The sequence below is a fragment of the Alosa pseudoharengus genome, unplaced genomic scaffold, assembly GCF_046254945.1.
Source record: "Alosa pseudoharengus isolate Yale_2024_CS ecotype anadromous, Long Island Sound unplaced genomic scaffold, YU_APseudo_1.1 YU_APseudo_1.1_scf_22, whole genome shotgun sequence".
Lineage (NCBI taxonomy): Eukaryota > Metazoa > Chordata > Actinopteri > Clupeiformes > Clupeidae > Alosa > Alosa pseudoharengus.
The window spans coordinates 23,152,195-23,179,295 of NW_027468680.1; the positions used below are offsets into that span (position 1 = coordinate 23,152,195).

The following is a 27,101-nucleotide window of genomic DNA, read 5'->3' on the forward strand; positions in this document are numbered from 1 at the left end:
CTGACATTACTTTACTAGAAAAGACTGTATGTGAATATCTTGTATGGAATGAGTAGAGACATAAACATACACCTAAAACAAGCGGACATGCAAAACATTAACATCTATGCAGAATGTTTTCATTTACTTTGTGGCTGCTTTGCCAGGGATTATCATAGAAACACATATGATGGCTTGGAAAGGTGGGGTTACAATACCAAATATGTAAATATAGTATGACGAATTAGGGTGTTCTGTCACTCAATGTATGAGGTGTCCAAAATGAAAGAAAACGGAACACTGGCAAAATACAGTCTCAAGTCCAAATCACATTATCAGTGGTGAGAAGAATGTTGACAAATTCATTGTTACTGCAAGGTAAGTTACATAAGGTAAGTGCTGCTCTATATTTACATTTAATAATGATACATTTCATATGTCCCAGTATTAAACAATTCATATGAAACACAGATCCAATTGAATCAGGTTAACATTGGGATGGAACACCTTTATTAAAATATTTATATTCACTTGAATTTTGTTTTGGTCATGTCATTACTGAATAATGGGAAATAATATTGTTAGCTTTTGTCTGTCCAGACCAGCAGTGGACAGTAGAGCCTACACTGCTTACTTCACCCCTAAGTAGCGCGCACACGACAGAGGAGGGAGAGAGGGGTGGTGCGTGTGTGTCTGAGCGCATCCAAGACAGAGAGCATCCTGATTGGCCTGTTTCGCTAAATCAACCAATCAGTTTTCAGTGTAGGCGGGCTTTTTATCTCTTTTCTCCACTTATTTATATATGGTTCAAGACAACTCAAAGCCTACATAATTTCACTTGGCTCCTTGTGGGTCAGTTTGGCAGAGACAGGAGATGTGTGGTTAGCTGGCGACCATGAAGTGGTTGTTCAATGGTATTAGCCTTATCACTACTGGATTAATTAATTTATCAAAAACCCAAATAGAAAATTTCTCCCCAAGATACCAGCATTATATAGCTTCTGTACTAAAATGATGTGGTTTTCCAACACACTCAGAGTACATTTCACTCCTCAACACATTGCCTTAGATTTGAGTGCAAGAGTAGTTTTTAAAAAAAAAAACAGAGAGGAAGCATGTTTGGTATCATTTCTTCCCTTTATAAAAGAAAGTAAAAAAGATGAAACTATATGCAGCATTAAAAAACTCATATTTACATTTTCAATAAAAAACATTCTGAGAGTAACTTTATTACATCAGAGATATGTTCCATATGAATACCAAACAACTATTGAGGATCTGGGGGTGAAAGGGTGAAATCTTATTGATATTCAGGCAAAGAGATTGTGTCAGACAGTCACACTCAAACATCTTACTGTCCCTTGATATAAAACATTAAAATCCCCATAAAAAGCAAAGCACAAATGTGCTGCCTCAGGTACGCTCCAGGCCCCAGAAGAGGGAATTAGAGGGTTTCTTTGGACAGAGCAGCTCTCTTGTACTCGGACTCCAGAGCCAGCTTTTCATTTAGGTCTTCACCCTCTGTTGGCCGATCAGTGATGCGTCTTTTGAGGGGAAATAAGAAAGTTGTTTTGTTTTATGATAAGAAGCAAATATTGGACAACTGCAGTATAACTGCATTATATAAAATCAAATAAAATATAGCTAGATTATAGTATATTAATCTAATTTCAAATGTGAACTTCCATTCATAGCCTGGAAGCCAGCCTGAATTTATACTACCCACAATATTAGGGGCAGTCGTGGCCTACTGGTTAGGGCTTCGGGCTTGTAACCGGGAGGCTGCCGGTTTGATCCCTGACCAGTAGGAACGGCTGAAGTGCCCTTGAGAAGTGCCCCCTCACTGCTCCCCGAGCGCCGCTGCGGCAGGCAGCTCACTGCGTCGGGATTAGTGTGTGCTTCACCTCACTGTGTGTTCACTGTGTGCTGAGTGTGTTTCACTAATTCACGGATAGATGCAGAGACCAAATTTCCCTCACGGGATCAAAAGAGTATACTTGTACTATAGGTCGGAAAATTCGGTTTGGACTCCACTGAGAATCCTTTATGCTCGTACAATAACTGTTTGCACCAATAAAATCATCTGGGTGGGCTTTATATAATGATGGACAATTGAGCAACAGTGACTAGTCATTTAGAATGTTTGAATTGATATAGTTAACAACATAAAGCCTGTCGCTAGAGATTGGTTAAGTTTATCCAATTGTGTGCAGAGGCATTTTCCCCATGTATTGGTTTAAACACGCCCTGTAATCACACGGCGGTGCAGTACCAGACTCAAATTCTGAATAGAGTTGAGTCTGGCTTCGTCAGGCTAGTTCAAACATAAATCGCTGTTAGGAATGCATGTACATACAGTATGTCAATGAAATATATTAATAAACACACACACATAATATACAGCAAATATATGTGTGTATCTTTTTATGTATGTCTACAGCAGGGCCAGTTCTAGCCTACTACAATTGGGTGGGCTGGTAGAAATTTTGGGTGGGCAACATAGCAAAGCAGTCAAATTTGATTTAAATGGACATAAACTCAAAACACAAAAAATAAGTACAACCTAGCTCAAGTTGCTGTAGCCAACTGCCAGGCATGGGCAGTTTTTCTGATACATTTATTTAAAATAAAAATAATATTTTGTCATTGGTATGTTATTTTAAAGAAAATGACTTCGTATTTTGTATCAAAATACTTTAAAGGTGTGTATTTTTGTAGGTTAAAAATACTGACAAATATTTTTGGTAAAACCAATAGCCTATGTTTAGTGATGTGAGGACATAAAAGTGTAAAACAATGAATGAATGTAACCTCTGACTGGTGCTGACTTAGTGACTTAGTGATTCAGGTTGATCCAGTGCAAGATGAGTAACTTGTACATTGTTCACACACAATACAGTAAGTTTCCTGGGAACTTTAATCAGTTGTTTTAAGAACTTAAGTCATCCAATCATAACATATAGAACTGGTTATGTGGTAGCCTTGCAACATTGCTCAATCTGGTGATGTATTGACAATGTCAGAGACAGATCAATGCTGACCTGCCTGTTACATCTCATCGCCTAAATACTGTATCAGAGATGCACTCAATCATCACTCAATCAAAGTCACTACTGAAGGTACCTGGTGATGTATTGACAATGTCAGAGACTTGTCTTCACTTTTTACCGCATGACCGCTTCAGTAGTGACTTTGATTGAGTGATGATTGAGTGCATCTCTGATACAGTATTTAGGCGATGAGATGTAACAGGCAGGTCAGCATTGATCTGTTGACTGTTTGCAGGTTATGGCATGTCTCATAGGCAGAGAAAAGCTGTTGCTCTCAAACACTGTCCACTTAATCAACAGTCAGTGTACTGATGAAGCAATAGATTAAATAGACAGATATGGAAGATTTGCAAAGTGATATCATGCTCCATTTAAAGACTATTTTCTAGTACTTTCAAAATACAAAAATACAGTATTTTATTGATACATGGTGTGGCTAATGTATTTTGTAGTTTATTTTGATACACTTAAAATTATGGTATTTGATATTCTATTTTAAAATACATTTTGATGTATTTGTGCCCATCTCTGCCAACAGCTAGAGCAGCAAGGCAGCTACAGTGCTACTGTAGCTGTATTGCTGCTCTAGCTGTTGGCTACAGCAACTCGAGCTAGGTAGCACTGATTGTTTGCCAGAAGTAAAGCAACTCAAATTAGTCTATATACGTACATACCTGGCAGTATCAGAACAACAGATATAGATAGAGATGCTGTAGAGATGCTGTTTGACTTTGGTTCTGATGTCGCAATACATCATACTTTCATAAAATCACGCAACATGCTCTACCTTGTCTGTGGACATCGTTATTTCCAAACCCGGTGCTGGATAAATAAATAGCATGCGTGCTACATAGGAAAAGTGCTTTGGTGTTGCTTTAATAATGTTAACGTTAACATTATTATTATATAATAATAAATGTTAAAGCTATTTTTGATGTCTTACTGGTCCACAATTTTACAGTAACAATTTACGAAGTATGTAAACTATCACATAAGCAGCAGTCACGTCTGGTTCCTTGACACTAATGTTTTCAAACACATGCTCATAGCATTTTATTTATTTAGTGCCTTTCATGCACAATACAACATGCTTAACCAAAATATTGCAGAACATTCCAGAAATGCTTGAGTTTATGAAAGCAAAATACAGAATAAAGTACTGTAACAAAACAGTACAGAATAAGAACAGAATAAAGTACTGTAACAAAAACGTGCAGTCTCTCACCTGGAGCATGGCAGGCACTGGAGCTGGAGTCGGGGCTGCTTCTCGCAGTCCAGCACAGTGTCGGGGAGTGGGATGCCACTGGTCTCCGGCAGCAGTAGGCACAGGGCCGCCCCCAGGAAGGGCCCGCTGCTGTAGCAGATCATGGCGGGCAGCGGGATCTCTCCGCGTGGTGCCACGAGTGCGTTGACTATGCTGCCAATGCGGTAGCACACGTTCACCATCCCAAAACATTTCTGTCTTTGAGGGGACAAAAGGAAGGCAAATGATGCTGATGGTCTCAGGGTTAGGAAGTGGGCCATCTTCACAACACACAGGACAGGAAAACCTGTATCATACATAGGCAGACACTCCTGATTCACAAGTGTTTAGAGTGCTATTGTGTCATATGTTGATGCCAATATATCACTGGTAATAACATGACATGAAAAATAGATGTAAGAAAGCACAGATATAGCAGAGGTTTTCTTCTTCATATGTGGACACCCAAGTGGGAAGGCAGGTCACTCTGGCAAAACAAACGTTCTCTTGTATACTGTACATCTATCATCTCATACAAGAGCATGTCATTCAGGATGAATACACGCTTGGCATATGGTCCACACTGTGTCCAAGAAGGCTGAATGCTTTCCTTCCTTGAGTTATCTGACCCCTGCACTGAATTATCCCATTTGTAATGGCTTCAGATGGTTGCTGAATGCTTTCTGCTCCAATTGTAACATTCATTAGTAACAGATACCATGATGGTGGTGTTTCTCAGTACAGAAGCTTCTCTGATACTCTAGTATAGACAGACACATACTTTTAAATTGTATAAGAAAGAATCACTTTAACCATGCTGATTAGGGTGCAAAAGGTTACTCTTACAAACTTCTGCAGATGATCTTCTGTACATGCGGAGTTCAAAAGTACAAAAGTTGCTCATCAAACCACAAACTACATCAAATAGATTACTATTTAGATTATTACTCCTGCTGGAGGCCTGCCAACAGTTGACTTGACAAAATGGCAGATTTAGTTTGGCACTGAATTGTCATTCTTAAACGAAAAATCATGGGACGTGTGTCAATGACAAGCCAACGTTGTCAATGGCAAACTTACCTTATCACTGTTGGGAAAAGCTCTATTCCGTAGAGCAGGGACACGCAGGTTGTGGACTGCATACACAGTTTGGCCATGAGGGCCAGAGTCATCACCAAACAAGGCAAGTCTGGGACCAGAGAAGGAACCGGAAGTCATGTCTGACAATCTTACAAAGTTTACAGATATTACCCTTTACAAGTTCAACAGGGTAGTGAAACACTGAATGTATACAGAATATATGCCATAAACCACTTATGTCTCAAATACGTCTGCTAAACTAAAACCTGTACCTTAAACTAAACTGTTAATACTAAAGGAGTAGTATTAAAGGTACAAGTACAGCTAATTCCATGTAAAAGATACAGAAGAGCTGTGGTTTAGGAATTTAGGAATGTGACTAGGCAATTTCAAACTGGCAGACTGCAAGAGTTCTTCTTCTAAGGCAGCTTGTTTACAGAGTACCAAATGAGGCATGGCCTTGGCAGGATCACAGCTTAGTCAGATGGAGAAGAGAGAGTTAGCTATTCAAGAACTCATGTGAGTTCAGCTACTGTAGATTCCAGCTCGTTGTGCATGCGCTGGAAAGTTGCATGATGCAGTATGCCACGTGTAAGGCATTGCCCTCTCAATTATACAGTAAAACCCATTTCAGGGTTTCAATCAGCCTATTGTACCAGAGCTAAAACAAATATGTGTACAGTCTACACACATTACAAAGTTAATATTATCTAAATTATTCACTTGTATGTTTAATTTAACCTCAAGTGCAGAATAAAAAAGCAGCATCCTATGATCTTGGAAAGTAAACCCCACAAATGACTGTTTTTTAGTGCTTTTAGTGCTATTACGGTACCCAGTTAGTAAAAAAACAACTAAAAGGGTAATGATCCTACCCGATCATCGACGTTACATGATCTAATATGGCGCAATATGGGAGCAAGGTCAGAGATTTCATTTTGCTTGTTATATTTTAATGTAGTGTCCGAATGAGTTTAAAATTGTTATAGTACAGTATGTTAAATTGAAGCGTAACTCCGGGGTAAAAACAACCTAGGGTCTATTGAAGGTACTTAACAAGTTCAAAATTCTGATTGAAAGCAAAATTACATTAATTGGTGGAGTTTTGAGCGAGACCGTTTTTTGCAATAACACTGAATGGGCTAGTGAAAGCTAAGGGGGCAAGCTAGCACATCAAGAAACAAACGCTATTTTATACCACTGACAATGCTCAAAATATAATTACACTTCTCTGATAGTGTGGTGAGGGTCCCTACAGACAAACCACAGTATTGTAAACTTTGAAAGTGTACAGAGAGGTTATAATAAGACCTGTATCTAAAGGAAGAAAATTGCCTGGCTTCGTGTTCCAGTAGCATCAAATCAGCGGGCGCATTCGATCTTGCAGATCTGGCTGAATTTTACAATACAAACATGCCTTACTGATTTGACGCTACCGGAACACAAAGCCCATTCAGTGTTAATGCAAAAAACAGTCTTGCTCAAAACTTGGTCTCATTCAAAAGTTTGTACTTGTTAACTACCGTAAATAGACCCTAGGTTGTTTTTACTCCGGAGTTACGCTTTAAATTGCACTGCATTCTGTTGCTTTAAAGGAGAATTCTGGCGGTTTTTCACATAGATCTCTGTTTCTCAAGGTCAACGAGTACTGTTGGTATGAAAAAGAAAAAAATCTAGAGCTGCCAGGCAGCTATAGTGCTTCACTTTGGGGGCATGTTCATGCCCCCATATTCAAGAGCCCCCATGTTGATGCCCCCAGAGTGTAGCACTATAGCTGCCCAGCTCTAGCTGCAGCAACTCGAGCTAGGTAGAACCAATTGTTTTCAGAGTTTTTTCGCACCGACAGTAGCCTTCTCGGTGACCTCGAGAAATAGAGAACTATGTGAAAAATTGCCGGAATTTTCCTTTAAGGTGGCACCAAAGACACAGATACAAATAAACCCCCACACTCTTCAAATGTATCTTGCTTTTATTGAGTTAAGTTATGTGTATGTGTAGAGTCTACTTATCTTTTCTCTCTTTATGTATGTGTAGTGTCAAGGTACTGTAGAGTGTACTTATCTTTTCTCTCTTTTTTTTCAAACTTACCACAGAACCTGGAGACCAGCAGCGACAGGAGGCTGGAGATGCCGCTGACCAGGAGAGATATCATGGTGAACGGCCTACGTCCACATCGGGCCAGCAGCAGGGGCAACCCCAGCAAGGGTGCCTCGGAAAGCCCTGAGAAGAACTGCGCCAGGTAGATATTTACCCCAAAGTGCCCCACGCTGAAGGAGATGCCGTAGTAGGTAAGCGCCGAGGCCAGCCTGTGACCGAGGGAAAGTGAAGTGAAGACAGACAGACAGACAGACAGACAGATAGATAGATAGATAGATAGATAGATAGATAGATATTTTATCCATGTCAGGGGGAATCTTGTGACAGAGGAAGCACTGTAAACCCCAACAGTTAAATAATGATTTAAGACCCCTAACTTAAATAATGATTTAAGACAATTTAAAGGAGAAATCCGGTGAAAATACGGCGAAATCCGGTGCCTGTGTCTGGTGCATCCCTATTTATTTGTTGTTGTAGTGTATGTCGTACTGTGCCCTGTCTTAAGTGTCAACTGTCCTACTGATGTATGATGATGTGTGTGGTTGCCAGGTAGCAAAATAATTTCTCCCTTGGGGATTAATAAAGTGCAATCAATCAATCAATCAATCAATCAATTAATTAATTAATTAATTAATTAATCAACCAATCAATCAATCAATCAATCAAGTGGTCCTTGGTCTGAAAAAGTTTGAGAAACACTGATCTAGGTTATGTCTTCCCTGCTGATGGCAGCTCAATGTACTGTCCATTGTTTGCAAAACGCTCCATAGTTTCATGCACAGTGAACTTTACTGAATTTATATTATTGACTTAATTGCCACCTTAAATATAAATACTTGAGTTACTGGTACTCAAATCTCAAATATTTGTTTTTGCTTAAAGGAATGATCCAGAGAATAAACAACTTAGGGTCTGTTTATGGATGATAACAAGTTTAAACTTTCATTTGGGAGCAAAAATAGGTTATTTGGAGGACTTTTTCATTAACACTGAAAACGCTTTATAATGAAGGTACAATTAATGCAATAAAACCCCCATAATGTCTAGCTCAAAACTCCTCCGATGAATATATTTTTGCTCCAAAATGAAAGTATGAGCTTATACATAAATAGACCCTACGTTGTTTTCACTCCGGATCATTCCTTTAAAATTGATTGAGTAAATAAATTAGAAATGTTAAGGTAATAATGTCAAACATAATGTAAACCCGGGTTTACAGAAAAAATTAAGGAGGAGGTCTTCACATGAAGAGCGAATGAATGCATGAATACATGACCTCACTGACACTCCAGTCAGTAGAGGAGACAACTGATTCCACTTCATTTCAATGGCCCAACATAAACAATAGACAATGATGTGTCGGCAATGATGAATAAAAACCCCTTAGGGTGTTTTCGCACTTGGTCCCTTTCAACCACCGAAACAAAGACATATCAATGACTCAGCATTTATTGAACATATATGAACATTCCAAACGTACACAGACCCCTCTTAAACAAACCAAACCCAGTTTCAGAGGGGTATTTCACAAAAGCAGAATTAAGAAATCCAAGATAAGAGAGACCTAGCGTTGTCGGGTCATCCGAGTTCGACGCGTTTCATGAACGGCAAGCCAGGATGAATAGGAGCAACGAGGTCAAGCCTGGTGTACGCTAAGTAATTCAGGATACGTGCATGTTCTAGACTTTCCTCAAAAGAACTCATGGTTGGAATAGAAATGATGCAAAAAAATAGGCTCGATTGCACAAAGTGAACAGCCGCTTTTGTATATTGGAATGCCAGTGTTGCAACTGTACACTGCGTGCTTTATTTATTTATCTATTTTTTCTAGCTAGTCACTGTACAGCACTTTGGTCAGTTTTGCACTGCTTTAAATGTGCTTTATAAATAAAAATTACTTACTTACTTACTTTTGATATAGGCTAACAAGGAAGTGAAGTATTTCCTTTTTGAGGAAAAACATGGCTGGTTTTGTGAAACAGTGAGAGTGGGCTTGGTGGACCAACTGAATGCACATTAACATATACTTACATATGAGTTTTGTCAACAGGACACAGACATGCCCAAGAAAATGACAGAAATTATGGAAGTGTATTTTCAGGGAGAGAGACTACATGGAAAGTGGGTGAGGGTTAAAAGTTAATGTTAAAGATGTGTGTGTCAGTGTTGCCCGAAATTGAGCAGTCGTGTTACGTCCTAAATAGTCCTAAAACCTAATGAAAAGTCGCTCAGTAAAATAATGCTGATACTTAAACACCTCGCCTACCGGTATTTATGATCCCACATAGGCCATGTGTAGCCCTCGTTAAACGTTTAGCCTACAGCAGGTGTTCGTGAGCATTTCATAAGGGATATCATGGGTAAAGGGTTCCTGCAGAAATAAATGTTATGATACACAGACTACGCACAGCCATCTATGCATAGGTTATGGTAGGTTCAAACATTGATACTGTATAAAGTTACCTTATTTCATTGTGTCTGGGACTTTAAACAGTGTATGTGCTTTAACACGGCATGGGCAGAATTTTAATTAGATGTATTTGAAATACGTATTTAATTACTTTAGCGTTTTTTGTAGTTTGTATTTTGCAGGATTGGAAAAAAAAGTTTGTAACAAAATACTTTGTATTTAGAGTATTTCAAATACTTAAATACTTTAGAAAAATCTGTTATTTCCCCCCTCAAATAAGCCAAATACTGTACATTACCTATAACCACAACAATATAATGTACTGTATGCTTATTATAGTCCAGGAGCCAAAGGCCAGACCTGGTGACCTTGGTGAACCTGGTTTTGTCGATTAAAGTGTGACATTGTGACCAACTTAAAAGTGTTAGATCCAACATTTCTCTTTTACTATCCCCTCTGGACATGTCTGAAGTTGAAAAAAATGAAAAGAAAAGTCAACTTGTGGTGTTTTTATGAAAAGATATTCTTTAGTTTTATGAAAAGATATTCTTTAAATTGGGAAAACTGTCTGAGGTTGATGTGGTGAAACAGCAGGGATAATTTTAGCTAAACATAAATAGGCTTGGCGCCATGAGTATACAGTACCTCCACTAGCAGATAGGAACTGGTCATCCAAAGCATTTGGTCAGTGGAGTCAGAGGTCATTAGAAGGAAAGTACCTAGGCACATATGTACTGCCTAATGTGGCAAAGACACAGGAGATGTTTTCTATTCTGAGTTCACACACAAACAAGTGACGACATGAGAAGGAAGGGTATAATACAGAGCTTCATGAACCAATGCTCTTGAATGAATTAAAGCTACACATCGTAAAGTATTCTTTCACTTTGTCTTTGAGTTTGAATCAGTTAATTACAATTCGACACCACAAACTGAGGGAGCCAAAATGGTCAACTTGGGGTGTAAACCCAATTGTTGTTTTTTTTTTTGTACCAATTTTATGTCACCCTGTAGACAACTTAAAAGCATTAGATCTGTCTTTTCTGTTTCATCATCCCCTGAGAACATGTCTGAAAGCTGAAAAAAAAGAAGAATTAAGAATTAACTTCAGGAGCTTGAATTGTCAGGTGTGTCAAGTGCTACAAGACTAAAACTTGAAAATGATACAGATAAGATACTGTGGGAGAATATTAGGACATGAACTCCATATGACCGTGACCTTGAGTACCCAATAGCGGATGTTCATTCTCACTACAGGACAGTATTAAAACCACTTAATGGATTAGACATTAGGATTTATGTAAGGGAAAACATCCGCCGCGGAAATAATGGAGGAGACGGAACAGAGTAGAGTTTTCTCCACCAAGTTAATTCATTTTGTGTATCATGACACTTTACAGGATGTTATTGTATGGGGTGTATTTGTGCCCACCCCTGGCTTTAACTTCAGTAACGCTTTGTGCTTCATTCAGCCTGATAATCCAGTTCCTCACCAAAAGCGCACGTTTTGTAAATAAGCGGGTCGGATCGTGGGTCAGGTATCATTTTGTCTGATTTAAATATCGGGTGAGTGCGGACCGCATGCGACTGGACCAGCGGACCACTGGTGTGTGTGTGTGTGTGTATGTGTGTGTGTGTTTGTGTGTGTATGTTTGTGGTTAAGGGTAAAGGTTGAGAGGTGACACCTGAAATTGGATGGAATGTGGATATGGTTTAAAAGTTAAGGATTAAGTTTAGGGTTAAGTTAGGGAAAAATAGGATCTTGGGAGTGATCACGTTATGGACCATGAAATAATGTGTTATGAATGATAAACAATAAAACCATAAAACAATAAACAATAAAAAGACAATACTAGCAATACGTGCAGCAATATGTTCAAAGACAGATACTCCTTCCAGGTTAGTTGTATTTTAAATTGCCAACCACCACGCTCACATCACAATATTTCATAAATGTGTTATTCAATATTAGGAAATGCAGAGCAATGCACCTTCAATGACAGCTGTGTCACTCAATAACAGTGCATGGTAAAGTCACAGTAATATGTGATGTAACAACTCTTCGCTCCTGCAGAGTTGTGTTGATGTAACAAGTATGGGTGTGACCTTTGTTATGGCACAACTGCAAGGGTTCCAAAGTGCAATTTACGTGTAACCTTTACAGCAGCAGTAGGTTGACATCAATACATTTATTTGGATATTAAAATAGATAATCATACCAACAGAGATTCTTGTGGAGTATAGGATTCACGTTATGTGTGATTTAATCCGTAGATAGATAGATAGATAGATAGGTTGATTGATTCATTCATTTATTCACTGATTGGTCAATTGATTAGTAAACTGATTGATTGGTTGATTCATTTATTGTCAGAGTTTACTGGCTATTTAAGTTTGAGTAACTTGAGAGCATGTTCACTTACCTACCCAATAAACCCCATGACCAGCAGTCGCAGTACAATGGTAGGAGATCTGAACTGTGCAATGTGGAAGTCTGGGTCATCCTGGCTCTTCTTGCCTTTCCCAATCTCACTCTCCAAGGAATCTAACAGCTGGAAGGGCAGGGAGATGGACATATTTGAGTCACCACATCAACATTAGAACCACCAGTGTCGATGGTTCTGATTTGACTTTTGGCTAAGCAACAGACATCAAAACCACACCCAAACTAAATGAATACAGTATGCTACAGCAGGGTGAGCTCGTGTGTCTTGATCTGCATAACCAGTGCAGAGTTCAAAATGTAGCCTAAGCGACCTGTCTGTGTGTTACCTGGTCCAGCCATTTATTGTCCTCGGGGCTTCTGGCACGATACACATTAATCAGATCTGCTCCTTTGTTCAATAGCAGCCATCTGGGGGATTCTGGTATGGAACTAATCAATGCAGAAAAATCAGAGATGTGTCTCTAAGAAGCCATACACACACACACGTGTTTGTACATTGAACCAAGATCAGTAACATGTAAATTTGCATTGCACTATTGTTTCAGAGATTCACACAGATATTACATTACTAAAAGCAGTGGTTAAAACTCAATGTAATTTTTTGCACCCCATTGCAATATATGGCAACAAGTGAAAAGACCATATTAACTTGTAGAAAGCGGTGAGACGCACAAGTAAAGTGGAAGGCAGATAATCTGCGGAAAGGCCAGCATGAGGTGGAGCTGCATCCATCCTCGCACAACATATGCCACGGCAGCCAAGCACATCATGCCGACGCTAAAGCTGAAGGACAGAAGCGTCGGTGGCCAAATCCGACCATCAGGAAGACTCCACTCCACCCCTGTGGAGACAATATTGTAACTGACATGTATTGTTAAGTGACAATATCATAAAATAATCTCTTTGCGAATGTTTGCACAGCACTGCAAGACATGGTTATTTTCAGTATTTTTTAAACAGGTTACAAATGGAGCTTTCAATAACACAACAGCCCTACCCAAACTAAAGCAGCACATGTGGATGCCGCAACAGGTGATCCCGGTGATGCACCGGGCAATGAGGTAGAAGGTTGAGTAAGGTAGAAGTGCTGTCGCCAGCGGCACAGCTGCCTGGACACAGCAGCAACCCAGGAGAAGGATTCTTTTACCATATCTAATTTTGAAATAAACAGATTAATATCCCAACATAATGCATGAGATACTATCAATGTATTACTGCAGGGTAGGCAATATTTATCATTTCAGTTAGGGACTGAGAAAGTCATACACAAAACATTTTGCTAAGCACTTTTTTAAAAGCCAAAGCTGGACGTCATACCTGTCTGAGAGCACACCAGAAAATGCCGATCCAATCAAAAGTCCTATCATGAACATGGTCTGTCCATAGGCCATTATATGGGTATCCAAACAAGATGTTGAATTCTGCGGCACAACACATTGATGAGCAAATCAATTGAATCCATAAGAGCACATTGGTTGACAGTGATGTTTGTCTTTAATGTATGAGCTGCTGCCAGATATAGAACTGTTACAGTAGTTGAGCGACTATTCTGCACCAGTGACATCCATCCACAGGACTTCGAGCCGGTTTAGTCACAGGGGCGAACGAAATCCGACAGCCTCAATACTAGGGTGCTAAAATAGTATTTCTGTCTGGGACCATTACCAGTAATATAGGACGTACTGTAGCAACATGAAGATGTAGGTTAGGATACCCTACAATTAGTCGTGAGACACAATTTCAGTCAGGGAGCCTCTTTTTTACTAAACAGTGTAAAATCAGCACTGGCGTAATTATTAGGCTATTCTGTGTTGTTAACAAAATAACCTACATTTAAATGTGAAACAATGACAAGCTGTGAATCGTTTTTAAGTAGCCTAGTCTTGGTTAAAGTTAACACCTGAATCTACAAAGGTACATAGGCTACAAGCATGAATTTAACATATTCGCATAGTATTTCAACTCACTTGTGTATCTTCACTGCTGATGTTAACTGGCCAGATTTTATGTGACACGTTTTCTTGAGACTCCTGGTTGAAATCTAGATGCCTGATCTCATCGACAGCAATGCACAAACTGCTATGAGTTGCGAACACATCCAAGAAAAAAAGAAATGCCGTGAAAAATATGATCAGACTCAACTTCCAGCAGACGGTCCTTTGTAATGTCCCCATGGGAAAGCAACGGGTTGTGAGCGGATGCATTACTGAAGCGTTATTACTCAGAGGCAGAAATAGCCTACACTTTCTCAGATTCTTATTATATTAGCCTTCTGTGCTCTGTGTTTAAATATATATACAGACAGATATATATGGGGTACAGACACAGTGTCAACCCCAGACCTTTCAGAATAAGATATGGTAACCTATCAGTTCAGTTGGTAGACCCAACAGTTTGCTGCACATGTCTACAGGCACGCCCCTCTGTTACGTAAAACGCTTCTAATTCGTTGATACAAAGAAAGGCCTCTAGCAGCGAGACACATGATTAACATGGTAGGTATTTCACATGGTTATGGTTATGGCTATGGCTATGGGATTTGGCAGACGCCTTTGTCCAAAGCGACACACAAATACAAAACAATATAATACTTAACATTTAACAGGGAACAATTTAAAATGTTAAACTACATTAAAGCTTGTATCAGCGATAGCGGGGGATATGTCACTTCTGTTGATGTTCAAACAAAACAGATAGCTAGCTCGCTAGTCCCTCCCCCTCCCTCCCGTGCAATTAAAACTCTCCTAAACGCGCATCTCATCCATTATTGGTTGAAACACTTTATGGCTGGCTATAACTTTTGAACCACATGAGTTACAAACAGTGTTGGGCAAGTTACTTCAAAATCGTAATGTAGTATGTATTACTTATTAGCCTATTGTCATTTCAAAGTAATTCATTACATTATAATATTACTGTCTCTGAATTGTAAGGCATTACACTAGTATTGTATTACTTTTAAGTTACTTTTACCAAAATATCTAGAAATATGGATTTGGCATTCTAAATGCAGTTTATTATGCTCAATGCAGCTCATTGCACTTCCAATGGAGGGTGATGTGGTATAGCATAATGACTGAGCTAATAGTCCAGGCAAACTAACTAATTTTGGAGCCAACAATAGAAGTAATTGTAAAATATTTTTTTCAGCATAGATCATTTCTATGAGGTGTCCAGAGCAACATACTAAAAGTCCTAAGAAATCCTAGTTGAGGAAATATGTTTAATTCTCATCAATCTAAGATGTGTGCCAGTAAGGCCAGGCAACAACACCCCAATGGGGCTATTTTTATTACTTTACTCCTTTATAGAATGAACGTATCCATGAAAAGTAAAATTTTTTGTATTACAAGTTTCTTTGAAAATGAATTTGAATATGCAAATGAGCTATACACTAATCCAATAGGCTACCCAAAATATACCCGCATTATTTTTTTCCTTTACTCCTATCACAATCAAACCTCACACAGTGAAAGTATACATGAAAAGTAATGAAAAAGTTTCTTGGAAAAATCCATTTTAAATATGCAAATGAGCTCAACACTAGGCCTAATTGACTTATGGCAAGTAGAAAAAACACAAGTAGAAAAAAAAGTTACAAAGATGAAAAATACATAGCCGCTTTGTCCTAGACCTACGTTACAAAGTTTGAATAAAGTTTCCACGTGAAACGGTTCAAGCTGAATAGCAAAAACCAAAAGTGATCAGCGAAAGAAGAAGAACAGAACAGTGCATTTTCATGCACTGTAAAAACAGGGGCCAAATAACTTAAAGTGACCTTAAAAATTGATTGCACAATCTTAAGTCAGAATAGCCATCCCATCTTAGTCATTAGTAACGTGGTGAGATCATTTCTATGAGGTGTCCAGAACAACACACTAAAAGTCCTAAGAAATCCTAGTTGAGGAAATAATGTGAAATTCTCATCAATCCGAGATGTGTGTCAAAGAGGCCAGGCAACAATGCACCCCAATGGAGCTATTTTTTTCCTTTACTTTTATCAAAATGAAACTTTACACAATGAACATATCCATGAAAAGTAATATTTTTTGTACAAGTTTCTTTGAAAATGAATTTTAATATGCAAATGAGATATACACTAATCGAATATGCCCAAAATACACCCAAATAGGCTTAATTTTTTCCTTTACTCCTACCACAATACAACTTTACATAGTAAAAGTATACATGAAAATTGACTTTTTTTGCATTACAAGTTTCTTTTGAAATATTCAGCGGCATGAATTTGAATATGCATGAGCTACACACTTATTGAATATGTAACAATTTGCATAGGCAGAAACACCATTCATATGTATGACAAATACATCGGCCCAAACTTTATCCAATCATCCTGCTGCCAATGGGTTATGGGAATGCTGCTTTTAGACTGGCCTCTAACCTGAAAACTGCCTGACTTAGTAGTACCTGCCAGGGGTATAACCCCTGCCGGTATAGTCTTCAGGGTCACAGAGGCATACACGCCTCCCCACCATGCCAAGGTAGCAACAATAGGGCAGGGGTTTTTGTGTGTTTTGTATTTATTTTTTATATTTTTTATTTGTAATGTTTTTTTTATGTTTTTTTTTTTTTTTTAATCCAGCGTGGATCCTCCACCCCCTTCTCTGTGGCTCCCTATAACTATAAGTTTTTAGCCTATGCGGGTATATTTTGGGTAGCCTAGTGTATAGCTCATTTGCATATTCAAATTCATTTTCAAAGAAACTTGTAATACAAAAAATCTAACTTTTCATGGATACGTTCATTGTATAAAGTTTTATTTTGAGGAGTAAAGGAATAAAAATAGCCCCATTGGGGTGTTGTTGCCTGGCCTTACTGTTGTTGCCTTGTTGTTGCCATGTCCTATTGTCTCTATGCCAATCTTTAACGGAAAAAATGACAAATATCTTAATGAACCACAACGACTACAATAGATGGTAAGGTGTTGAGTGTGTTTGAATTCCCTTCCTTGTAGCATCCTTTTCTGCATTCCACAGTGGGGAGAAGTCCACCTTGTTTAATTAAATAACAATTATATTTCCTTATTAGCTGCATTGAGGTTGGAGATATTAAGGCACGTCAAGTTTCTCACATACTGGAACTTCAAGATACATAGCCTTATGATTTTCTTACAGTTCTGCACTGGACTTGAATTACGAAATTCGGCACAGATACACAGATTTTGGCTATTGATTATAATGTGGTTAATTGAAAGCTCTTGTCAGTCATTTTGGATAAGCATCAGCTAGATGACTAAATGTAAATTCTTGAATTATTCTTAATTCTGATCACACTACATGAACTTGCATACGGTATACTATTTGGTATGACAGGGGCCAAATTGTTTACATAGTTTTTTACTCTATAGTTTTAATAGGCTAAATGTTTGGGATAAAAAAAGTTTTTTTGCAGTGCTTCCATACTTCCCTGAAAAAAGTATTACTTTATTCACTTTATTACTTTATTTTGAAGTTTATTTTGATACATTCAAAATTAGGGTAATACATCCTGATGTATTTTTGCCCATCCCTGCCTGTTCCCAGCATTAGCACACCACTTTGCTATGGTTAGCTTCAATAATGACCAGCGTTCTATACATTATCCCGCTTATTACACGGCTACTTGCCAAAATGTAACAATAAACTCCCCACGATATGACTCTTTAGCCTACATAGCTTACGCTATAACCTATTGGTTACCGTTTCATCGTGGCTTTTGCTGAGAAACAAATAGTTCGCAACAACACACACTGAACTTGAATCAAACATTCTTTAGAACACAGCTGATCAACCATCTGCTGCGCGTCGGGATCCCATTCGCCCTGTCGGGACCTATTTTCCGATAATGACCAGCGTTCTATACATTATCCCGCTTATTACACGGCTACTTGCCAAAAATCGAAACAATAAACTCCCCACGATATGACTCTTTAGCCTACATAGCCTAGGCCAGGGGTTCCCAAACTTTTCCACGACAAGGCCCCCCAAATACCACTAGGTTCTGGCCAAGGACCCCCGTGATGTGTTATTAAACCCATCGAGAATACTATGGCAAATGTAAAAATACATTAAGCTAATCCTAATAATTATTTTAGCCACAAACACTTCGCGATGGAGCATACAGTGTGTAAAAATTGTATTTGGGGCTTTCTGCTATATGAGAGCTATCACTCTACTATTATTCCCAGTCATTATCATGGAAAATATAATGTTCAGATATGTGACACATTATTATAATGGCATTGTATAACAACCCTCATAGTAATAGGTATATGTTAACATTTTCAAATGTATTTATTTATTGCTTTTATTTTTCCTTGCTATTTTTCAACTTGCTAAGGCCCCCCTGGCACCCCCTCGCGGCCCCCCAGGGGGCCCCGGCCCCCACTTTGAAAACCACTGGCCTAGGCTATAGCCTATTTGTTACCGTTTCATCATGGCTTTTGCTGAGAAACAAATAGTTCGCAACAGCACACGCTGAACTTGAATCAAACATTCTTTAGAACACAGCTGATCAACCGTCTGCTTTCACTTTTGAATGAAGTTCCAGTCCTTGCATAGTGATATGTGTTACGGCCCTGCTGGTCATTCCCAGTAGATGGTAAGGTGTTGAGTGTGTTTGAATTCCCTTCCTTGTAGCATCCTTTTCTGAATTCCACAGTGGGGAGAAGTCCACCTTGTTTAATTAAATAACAATTATATTTCCTTTTGCTGAGAAACAAATAGTTCGCAACAGCACACGCTGAACTTGAATCAAACATTCTTTAGAACACAGCTGATCAACCGTCTGCTTTCACTTTTGAATGAAGTTCCAGTCCTTGCATAGTGATATGTGTTACGGCCCTGCTGGTCATTCCCAGTGCCACATCTTCTCTAATGCCTGTTGGGGCTCTGCCCCTTTGGTCTGTGCTGCCTTGTATCAATCTGCAGATCATGGTGTGCCCATTGGTGCTGGGAGTAATGGGTGGTCCTATAAAGAAGACCTCATGGGTAATGGACGCTGGCTGCTCTGCTCTCGCTCTGACGCTCTGGCCTGGTTCCTGGTGACTCCGTGGCTGCTCCGCTGGGGAGAGCCTCAGGCCGTTTCTCCTCACACCGACGTCGCGTTTTACACTTTTGTTTGATAACCCCTAGACATACTTTGCATTACACTATCCTTTTTCATACACTATACTGACTTTATCTTTTAATGTCAAAATAAATGTATATTGTTGAACATATCGCTACAGTGTGGTCTCCCATTCAATGTCACAGCTACTTTGAGCCAGGTGGTTCTGACATTTGGGCGACTCGTCCGGTTTAACGCCGATTTCGAAAATTTGATTTGGGAGTTTTGTCCGATATCCAGTATATTTCGGTGAGTGTAGACGTCGTGATTGATTTCACCAGTCTTGGCAAAGTTCGTGAATTTGTGCCGTCGCACGCATGAGTGTTGGCTGCTGTTTTGGTGAGTCTACGTATTTTCATTCATTGCATAGGCTCAGCTGACTGTAATTGGGGGAAACCCTGTAGCGATTGGTCAGTTTTTTAAAAATAGGTGTGACGCGTCGTTTGGGGAGCGCTTGGATTCCACTTTGTATGACCTGAACTTGAAACAAACAGTTGAGTGCACGTTCTGTGATTGTGAAGTTTCGTGGAGTTTGATGCAGCGGAGAGAAATACATTAGACAATTTGGACTACTGTGGAGCAATGTGAACACCCTGCCGTAGGTGAGACCGCTAAAAAGTTTTGTTTCCTTTTCTGCTCAATTTTTGTGTTTGTGTCAAACGCGCAGTGTTGGGAACGTTAGCCTACTTTAAAAAAGTAATTAGTTATAGTTAGGCTACTCACTACTTGTTCCAAAAAGTAACTGAGTTAGTAACTGAATTACTCTATGATAAGAGTAACTCGTTACCAGGGAAAGTAACTATTTGCGTTAGCAGCAAGTGTTTGTTTGTGAACAAGAGCATTTTTAAGCGACAGTGGTTGTTTGGATAGTTTGTCCCGTTTTTGTACAAGCTGCAGTATTTGTTTGGCGTAAACGTAGGCCTTTGAATGTGCATTATTGGATTGCCACAATTTTGGCCTACAGGCCTATTTGCACTGTTTTAGATTTTGTAGCCTATGACTGGATTGTTTGCTTAGCCGACCATGCTGTTTCGTGAAAATATGTACTACTATTAATAGCCTAGGTCGAATTTTGTTTAACTGATACTGTGCCCTGGTAGTTTGAATGGAGGTTAGTGCTTTCTTGGCTGCTCCTTCAATAGTCGGTCTCAAAACTTTAAAGAAAGATCAACTTTTTAAAGTAGCTGAGCACTATAATATTAACTCTGATATTCCAAAAGGCATTAAAAAAGACAACCTGGTGAGGTTCATTATGGAGCGCTTGGGTGAAAGAGAAATCATTTCTTTCGATCCAGTACCAGAGATAGAGGGTCCAGCTGAGTCTTTCAACACCTCTTGGCACAAACGCGGCATTAGATAGTAAAAGTCCTGCTTTGCCGTTTGAACAGCAAATTAAATTGATTGAAATGCAGTTAAAACGAGATGAATGTATGGCAAGGGAACGCGAACGAGAACGGGTAGATCGTGAAAAAGAACGTGAACTTGAATATGCCAAAATGAGACAAGAAAGTTTGCGATTGGAGGGGGGGGGGGGGGGGACGAGCACCGGGCGATAATCCTGGAGGCTTCCCTCCACAGTCACAAATTTCACATATGGCTAAACTTTTACCTAAGTTTGATGAACGTGACCCTGACTTGTTTTTCCCTCCTTTTGAAAGACTGGCAAAATACCATCAGTGGAGTGATTCAGATTGTGTTATACTACTACAAAGTGTAATTACAGGAAAAGCACAAAAGGCATATTTGGCATTAGACGATTCAGAATGTAAAGAATATAAGACCGTGAAACAGGCTATTCTTAAAGCATATGAATTAATTCCTGAAGCCTATAGGCAGAAGTTCCGAAACTGGCGCAAACATGATAAACACAGACACACGTGGAGCTAGTGCGTGAATTGACTAGTCTCTTTAATCGCTGGCGCGCAGCTGAAGGCGCGGAGACCTTTGCGGAATTGTGTGAGTTGATGATACTGGAACAATTGAAAAACATCTTACCAGATCGTATCACCACTTACATAAATGAGCATGATGTTAGAACTGCAGCGGCTGCTGCTGTGTTGGCAGATAAGTACATTTTGACTCATAAGCATAGTGTCCGTGCAAATAATGAAGATGATCGCACTCGTCGATTCAATTCCTTTAGATATGATTCCAGAAAATCTACACATGAGTCTAGTGCAGTGAAAAATTATTCCACTGCAACTAAACATGATGCTAATGCACAGAAGCATGATTCTAGTGACAAACAAATTGCTTCACAGGATCTCTGTAACTACTGTGGGGAGTCTGGGCATTGGAAATTTTCCTGCCCTAAGTTAAAGGAGAAGCGACGTGGTAAAGTTAAACCTAAGAGTGCCGGTTGTGCTGCCAGAATTATGCCTCCGGTTAGTCAAGTGTGTGTACAATCGAACTGTAAGGCTGTGGAGGATACCTATTTGAGCCCAGTGAGTGAGAGCACTGATCTGCTCAGAAAGGATCTTCCTTTAGAACAGCCACAAGCGTGTGCTAGTGATGGCTATAGTCCTTTTATTACAGCTGGTAATATTTCATTAATTGGAAGCGACCAGAAAGTACCAGTGCGTATTCTGCGTGACACTGGAGCATCTGAATCATTTGTCTTGGGATCTCTCTTGCCTTTCTCACAGGCATCCGACACGGGCACATGTGTCCTTATCCGGGGCATCGGGATGTATACCATCTCTGTTCCACTGCATCGTCTAGTTTTGGAGTCGGAGCTTGTAAGCGGGGAAGTTGTCTTGGCTGTACGCCCGTCTCTACCTATTGAGGGCGTAGATGTGATTATAGGAAATAACTTTGCAGGTGGGCGTGTGTGGCCTCAGATGTCACCCCCTCCTGTAGTAAACACAACCTCTGTTTTGCCTGTTGAGCCTGATTCATGTTCTGTTGACTTTCCTGAGGTGTTCACCTCCTGTGCAGTGACTCGTGCTAGGAGTCGTACCCAAGGAGAAGAACTGGAACTGGAGTCTGTTAAAGACCGTGCTGACTTAAATTTGCCTCTGTTACCACCTACTCTTCCCCGTGAGAAGGTTGTGGCAGCACAGAAGGAAGATGAGGAATTGGTAGGCCTTTTGGCTGTTGCTTTGACAGAAAAAGATATGAGAAGTGCAGCAAATGGATATTTTGAAGTTGACAACCTGTTGGTGCGAAAATGGTCTCAGTTCAATGGCTAGGTTGGGGATCCACTCATTCAAATTGTGGTGCCAAAACCATTTTGTAATGTGATTTTGCAGACAGCGCATGGTGATGTGGCAGGTAATTTTGGTGTTCGCAAGACACATTTGCGGCTGTTGCAACTTTTTTTTTTTTGGCCGAGGATTAAGCGAGACATTGCCCAGTTTATAAAAACTTGTCATATTTGTCAGCTGGCAGGAAAGACAAACCAGTCAATTAAGCCTGCGCCCCTGTGTCCGATTCCATCGGTAGAGAAGCCCTTTGAGCACCTCATTATTGATTGTGTGGGCCCTCTGCCGCCTTCTTAGTCTGGGTGTGCTTACTTGTTGACTGTTATGTGCCAGGCTACTCGCTACCCGGCAGCTTATCCGCTGCGAAGCATTACTACTCGAGCTGTAGTAAAAGCACTTACACAGTTAATTTCCACATTTGCCATACCACGTGTGATTCAGAGTTACAGGGGGACCAACTTCAAAAATGTTTCGTAACATCCTAAAACTGTTAAATGTTAGACAACAGCTAAGTAGTGCATACCACCCCCAGAGTCAAGGTGCTTTGGAACGTTTCCATAGTACTTTGAAGTCCCTTCTGCACGCCTACTGTATCAACTTGAACAGGGATTGGGAAGAGGGTATTCCATGGCTGCTCCTGGCAGCACGTGAAGTGGTGCAAGACAGCGTAGGTTTCAGCCCTAATAACTTGGTCTTTGGCCATCAGGTCCGTGGTCCTTTGTCTCTGTTAAAGGATGGGTTAGAGGAGGCTAAGTCCCCTGTGAATGTGATTGATTACGTCAATGGATTTCGTCGTAGGTTGACGCTGGCCTGGAAAATGGCCAGTCGTCCCCTTAGAATTATAAGGTTCTATCTACGTTCTGAGTAGTTCTGAGATATTGAGCTTCAAAGTTTTAGAATTCCATAGAGTTATACTGATAAGTGGAACAAACCTCTTTAGATATAATGTCCAAAAATGCATACAGCTACAAGAAACACCTCACCTCATCTTCTTAAGGTGTCACAGAATAAGAATATGTCAATAACTCAATTTTGACAAAAATGTCAGATAGAACCTTATAATTCTAAGGGGACGCAGTGACAATCTTACCAAGGCCCAACAGGGTATGAAGAGTGTTTGACCGTAGGGCTGTAGAACGTGCATTTAGTCCTGGTGATCAAGTCCTGGCTTTGTTGCCAGTACCTAGGTTACCGTTCTGTGCTAAATTTGCCGGCCCTTACACTGTTGCTCGGCGGGTGTCTGACTATGACTATCTGTTAGATACTCCTGATAGAAAGCGATCTAAGCAATTGTGCCACATTAATTTGCTAAAGCCTTACTATTCGCGAGACCCTAGTCCTTGTCAAGGAGGTGGGGAGGTGTCACCTGTTGCAGTGGCTGTTATTGACACTGGGCCCTCTAGTCAACCTTTGGTGGCAGCAGAGGTTGATGAATTTGGCCCTGATGACTCTGTGTTGCAACCAAGGCTTAAGAATTCTGCAATGTTGGCTAACTTGGATACTTTAATAGGGCATCTTCCAATAGAACAAGCTGATGAGCTCAAGGCTCTGATTTTAACTTTCCCTGTTCTATTTTCAGACACGCTCACATGTACGGATCTCATTGAGCATGATATAGATGTTGGCGATGCTTTGCCGGTTCGCCAGCGTTTGTATCGTGTAGGGCCTGAGAAACATAAAGTACTGGATGCTGAGGTGCAGTATCTGTTAGATAATGGCTTGGCTGAGCCCTCCCACTCCAGCTGGGCGTCACCTTGTTTGCTTGTGCCTAAGCCAGACAAAATCTTCCATTTCTGCACAGATTATCGCAGGATAAACAAATTATTTTACCTTAGAGAAAGAGGCTTTAGCCCTCATTTGGGCTTCAGGGCATTTTGATGTTCATTTGGGGGGAGGCACACAGCCCTTGGTGGTCTATTCCGACCATAACCCCCTTACATACCTGCACACCCTACAGAATCCCAATCAGAGACTTATGCGGTGGGCTTTATTTTTACAGCCCTACCATTTGGAAATTCATCACATCAGGGGTGTGGACAATGTTATCGAAGATGCATTGTCTCGCTCCTGGATCACTGAGTGATGTTCTGTCTCTTTGTCCTCTGTTCCTCTTGTTCCTTTTCTCCTGTTGTCTGTTCCTTAAATATGCTTTCCAAGGTACCTGGATTGCCGGTGAAGCAGGAGTGGAGGTTTGGAGGGGGGGGGGGGGGAATTGAGATTTAACATTTCATTTGGTGGTGGTTGGTGTGATGGGACATCTAGCAACAGTCCGTAAGACCTGTGGATTGATTGGTGGTGGTCTGCACATTGTGGTGAAAGTGGGTTTGTGGCCATGACTAGATTAAATCAGAGTTATGCCAATTACTATTGTTTTGGTAAATTGTTATGCCTTTTAGAATATTATGCCAGTCATGAAATTAATGGGCTATTGTAAAGATGTTTTTTTTAATGGTTTTTGAAATAAAGGAATTAGTTTTAGAATTATTGTTGTGCATAACCGTGATGTACAGTAGAGTAACTATGTTGGATGGCATGGGACAGTTGTGCCATGTAGCATAGTTGGGTCGACTTAGGGTTCAGGACATTACAGAGTCCCATTTAGTTGGGTCTCTGTTTTAAGGGAGGGGGAATATTACGGCCCTGCTGGTCATTCCCAGTACCACACCTTCTCTAATGCCTGTTGGGGCTCTGCCCCTTTGGTCTGTGCTGCCTTGTATCAATCTGCAGATCATGGTGTGCCCATTGGTGCTGGGAGTAATGGGTGGTCCTATAAAGAAGACCTCATGGGTAATGGACGCTGGCTGCTCTGCTCTCTGCTCTCTGCGCTCTGCTCTCTGCTCTCGCTCTGACGCTCTGGCCTGGTTCCTGGTGACTCCGTGGCTGCTCCGCTGGGGAGAGCCTCAGGCCGTTGCTCCTCACACCGACGTCGTGTTTTACACTTTTGTTTGATCACCCCTAGACATACTTTGCATTACACTATCCTTTTTCATACACTATAATGACTTTATCTTTTAATGTCAAAATAAATGTATATGCAGTGTGGTATATGCAGTGTGGTCTCCCATTCAATGTCACAGCTACTTTGAGCCAGGTGGTTGTGACATATGAAAGACATGAATTAGAAGCACAAAACCCATTTTCCTTGACAGCGGTCTGTTATACTTAGCAATGGTCTGTTATCGCGAATTAGCAGACCACCGAACGTTGGGAAGGCCCATTCAAGTGCATTCTTCAGCATTATGAAGAGCCGTGTAATAATAGTGAATAACAATAGTCCAGCTTGGAGATGACCATGGCCTGAACAAGTAGTTGCGTGGAATCTTGTCAGATAAGGTCTGATCTTCCTAATATTGTAAAGGATAAACCGACATGATTTTGCAATTGAAGCTACATGCTCAGAGAAGTAGGTCATCAATTACAACGGCCAAGTTACATGCCGATCTAGTTGGGGTCAGAGAAGTTGAGTCAAGATGGATGTTAATCTGTTGGGGAATAGCTGTTTTAGCTGGAAACACCAAGATTAAGATTGAGATGAGATTAAGCTGAAGGTGCCGATCTTTCATCCAGACAGAAATATCCTCAGGTGGAGTCATCAGGTGGGAAAGATGGGTAAAGTTGAGTGTCGTCCGCATAGCAGTGATTGAGTCAGTGAGTCAAAGCCATGGGAGTGAATGGTCTCACCTAAGGAAGTGGTGTAAATAGAGAAAAGCAGGGGCTCTAATACTGATCCTTGAGGCATACCTGTGGTGAGGTCATGATACCTGTCCCTGCAAAGACATGTTGAAAGAACGCCCTTTAAGATGATATTCAAACCAGTCAAGAGTTTTCCCAGAAATTCCCAGTTTAGATAGTGTAGAAATGAGAATGTCCAGGTTAACAGCATCAAAGGCTGCAGATAAATCTAGTAGAATTAATACTGATTACTGAGTAGAGGACTTAGCTACTCTCAATGCTTCAGTCACAGACAGAAGAGCAGTTTCAGTAGAATGACCACACTTGAAACCAGACTGCATAGGGTCTAGCAGGTTATATTGTGATAAAGAAAGTCACATACTTGCTTGAAGACCACTTTCTCCAAAACCTTTGACAATAAAGGAAGGGAGACAGGTCTGTAGTTCTTCACATCAGTTGGATTAAGTGTACTTTTCTTTAGCAAAGGTGTAACCCTAGCCTGTTTAAAAGAAGAACTATTCCAGAACTAAGTGAAGCATTAAACACATGTGTGACTGCCGGTAGAACAGCAGGTGCGATAGACTGGACCAAGAGTGGACAGGACAGGATCCAAAGGACATGTTGGACGACTTCGCTGAAGCAATTGAGAGGCTGCTTCCTCATCAAAAGCAGAGAAAGAGTCCAACGATGCTGTCATGCTAACACAAGGCAAATCCCTCCTTATAGGTTCATCAAACTGAACACTTATTTTAGCAACTTTTTCAGTGAAAAATGTTGCAAAGTCATCTGCTGACAGTGAAGTAGCTGATGGCGG

General features: G+C 40.3%; 1 protein-coding gene across 1 annotated transcript; it reads right to left on the minus strand.

Annotated features, from left to right (window-relative positions):
• Positions 1 to 58: 58 nt before the first annotated feature.
• On the minus strand, positions 59 to 14,641 carry LOC143138912 (solute carrier family 22 member 13). Its single transcript, XM_076299385.1, has 10 exons — positions 14,273 to 14,641; positions 13,623 to 13,726; positions 13,303 to 13,457; positions 12,978 to 13,146; positions 12,632 to 12,734; positions 12,287 to 12,411; positions 7,441 to 7,658; positions 5,353 to 5,461; positions 4,255 to 4,491; positions 59 to 1,523 (listed from the first exon to the last, which is right to left on the minus strand). The coding sequence occupies exons 1-10, from the start codon at positions 14,507 to 14,509 to the stop codon at positions 1,424 to 1,426; spliced, it is 1,557 nt and encodes a 518-aa protein (XP_076155500.1). The 5' UTR covers positions 14,510 to 14,641; the 3' UTR covers positions 59 to 1,423.
• Between the last annotated feature and the right edge of the window lie 12,460 nt (positions 14,642 to 27,101).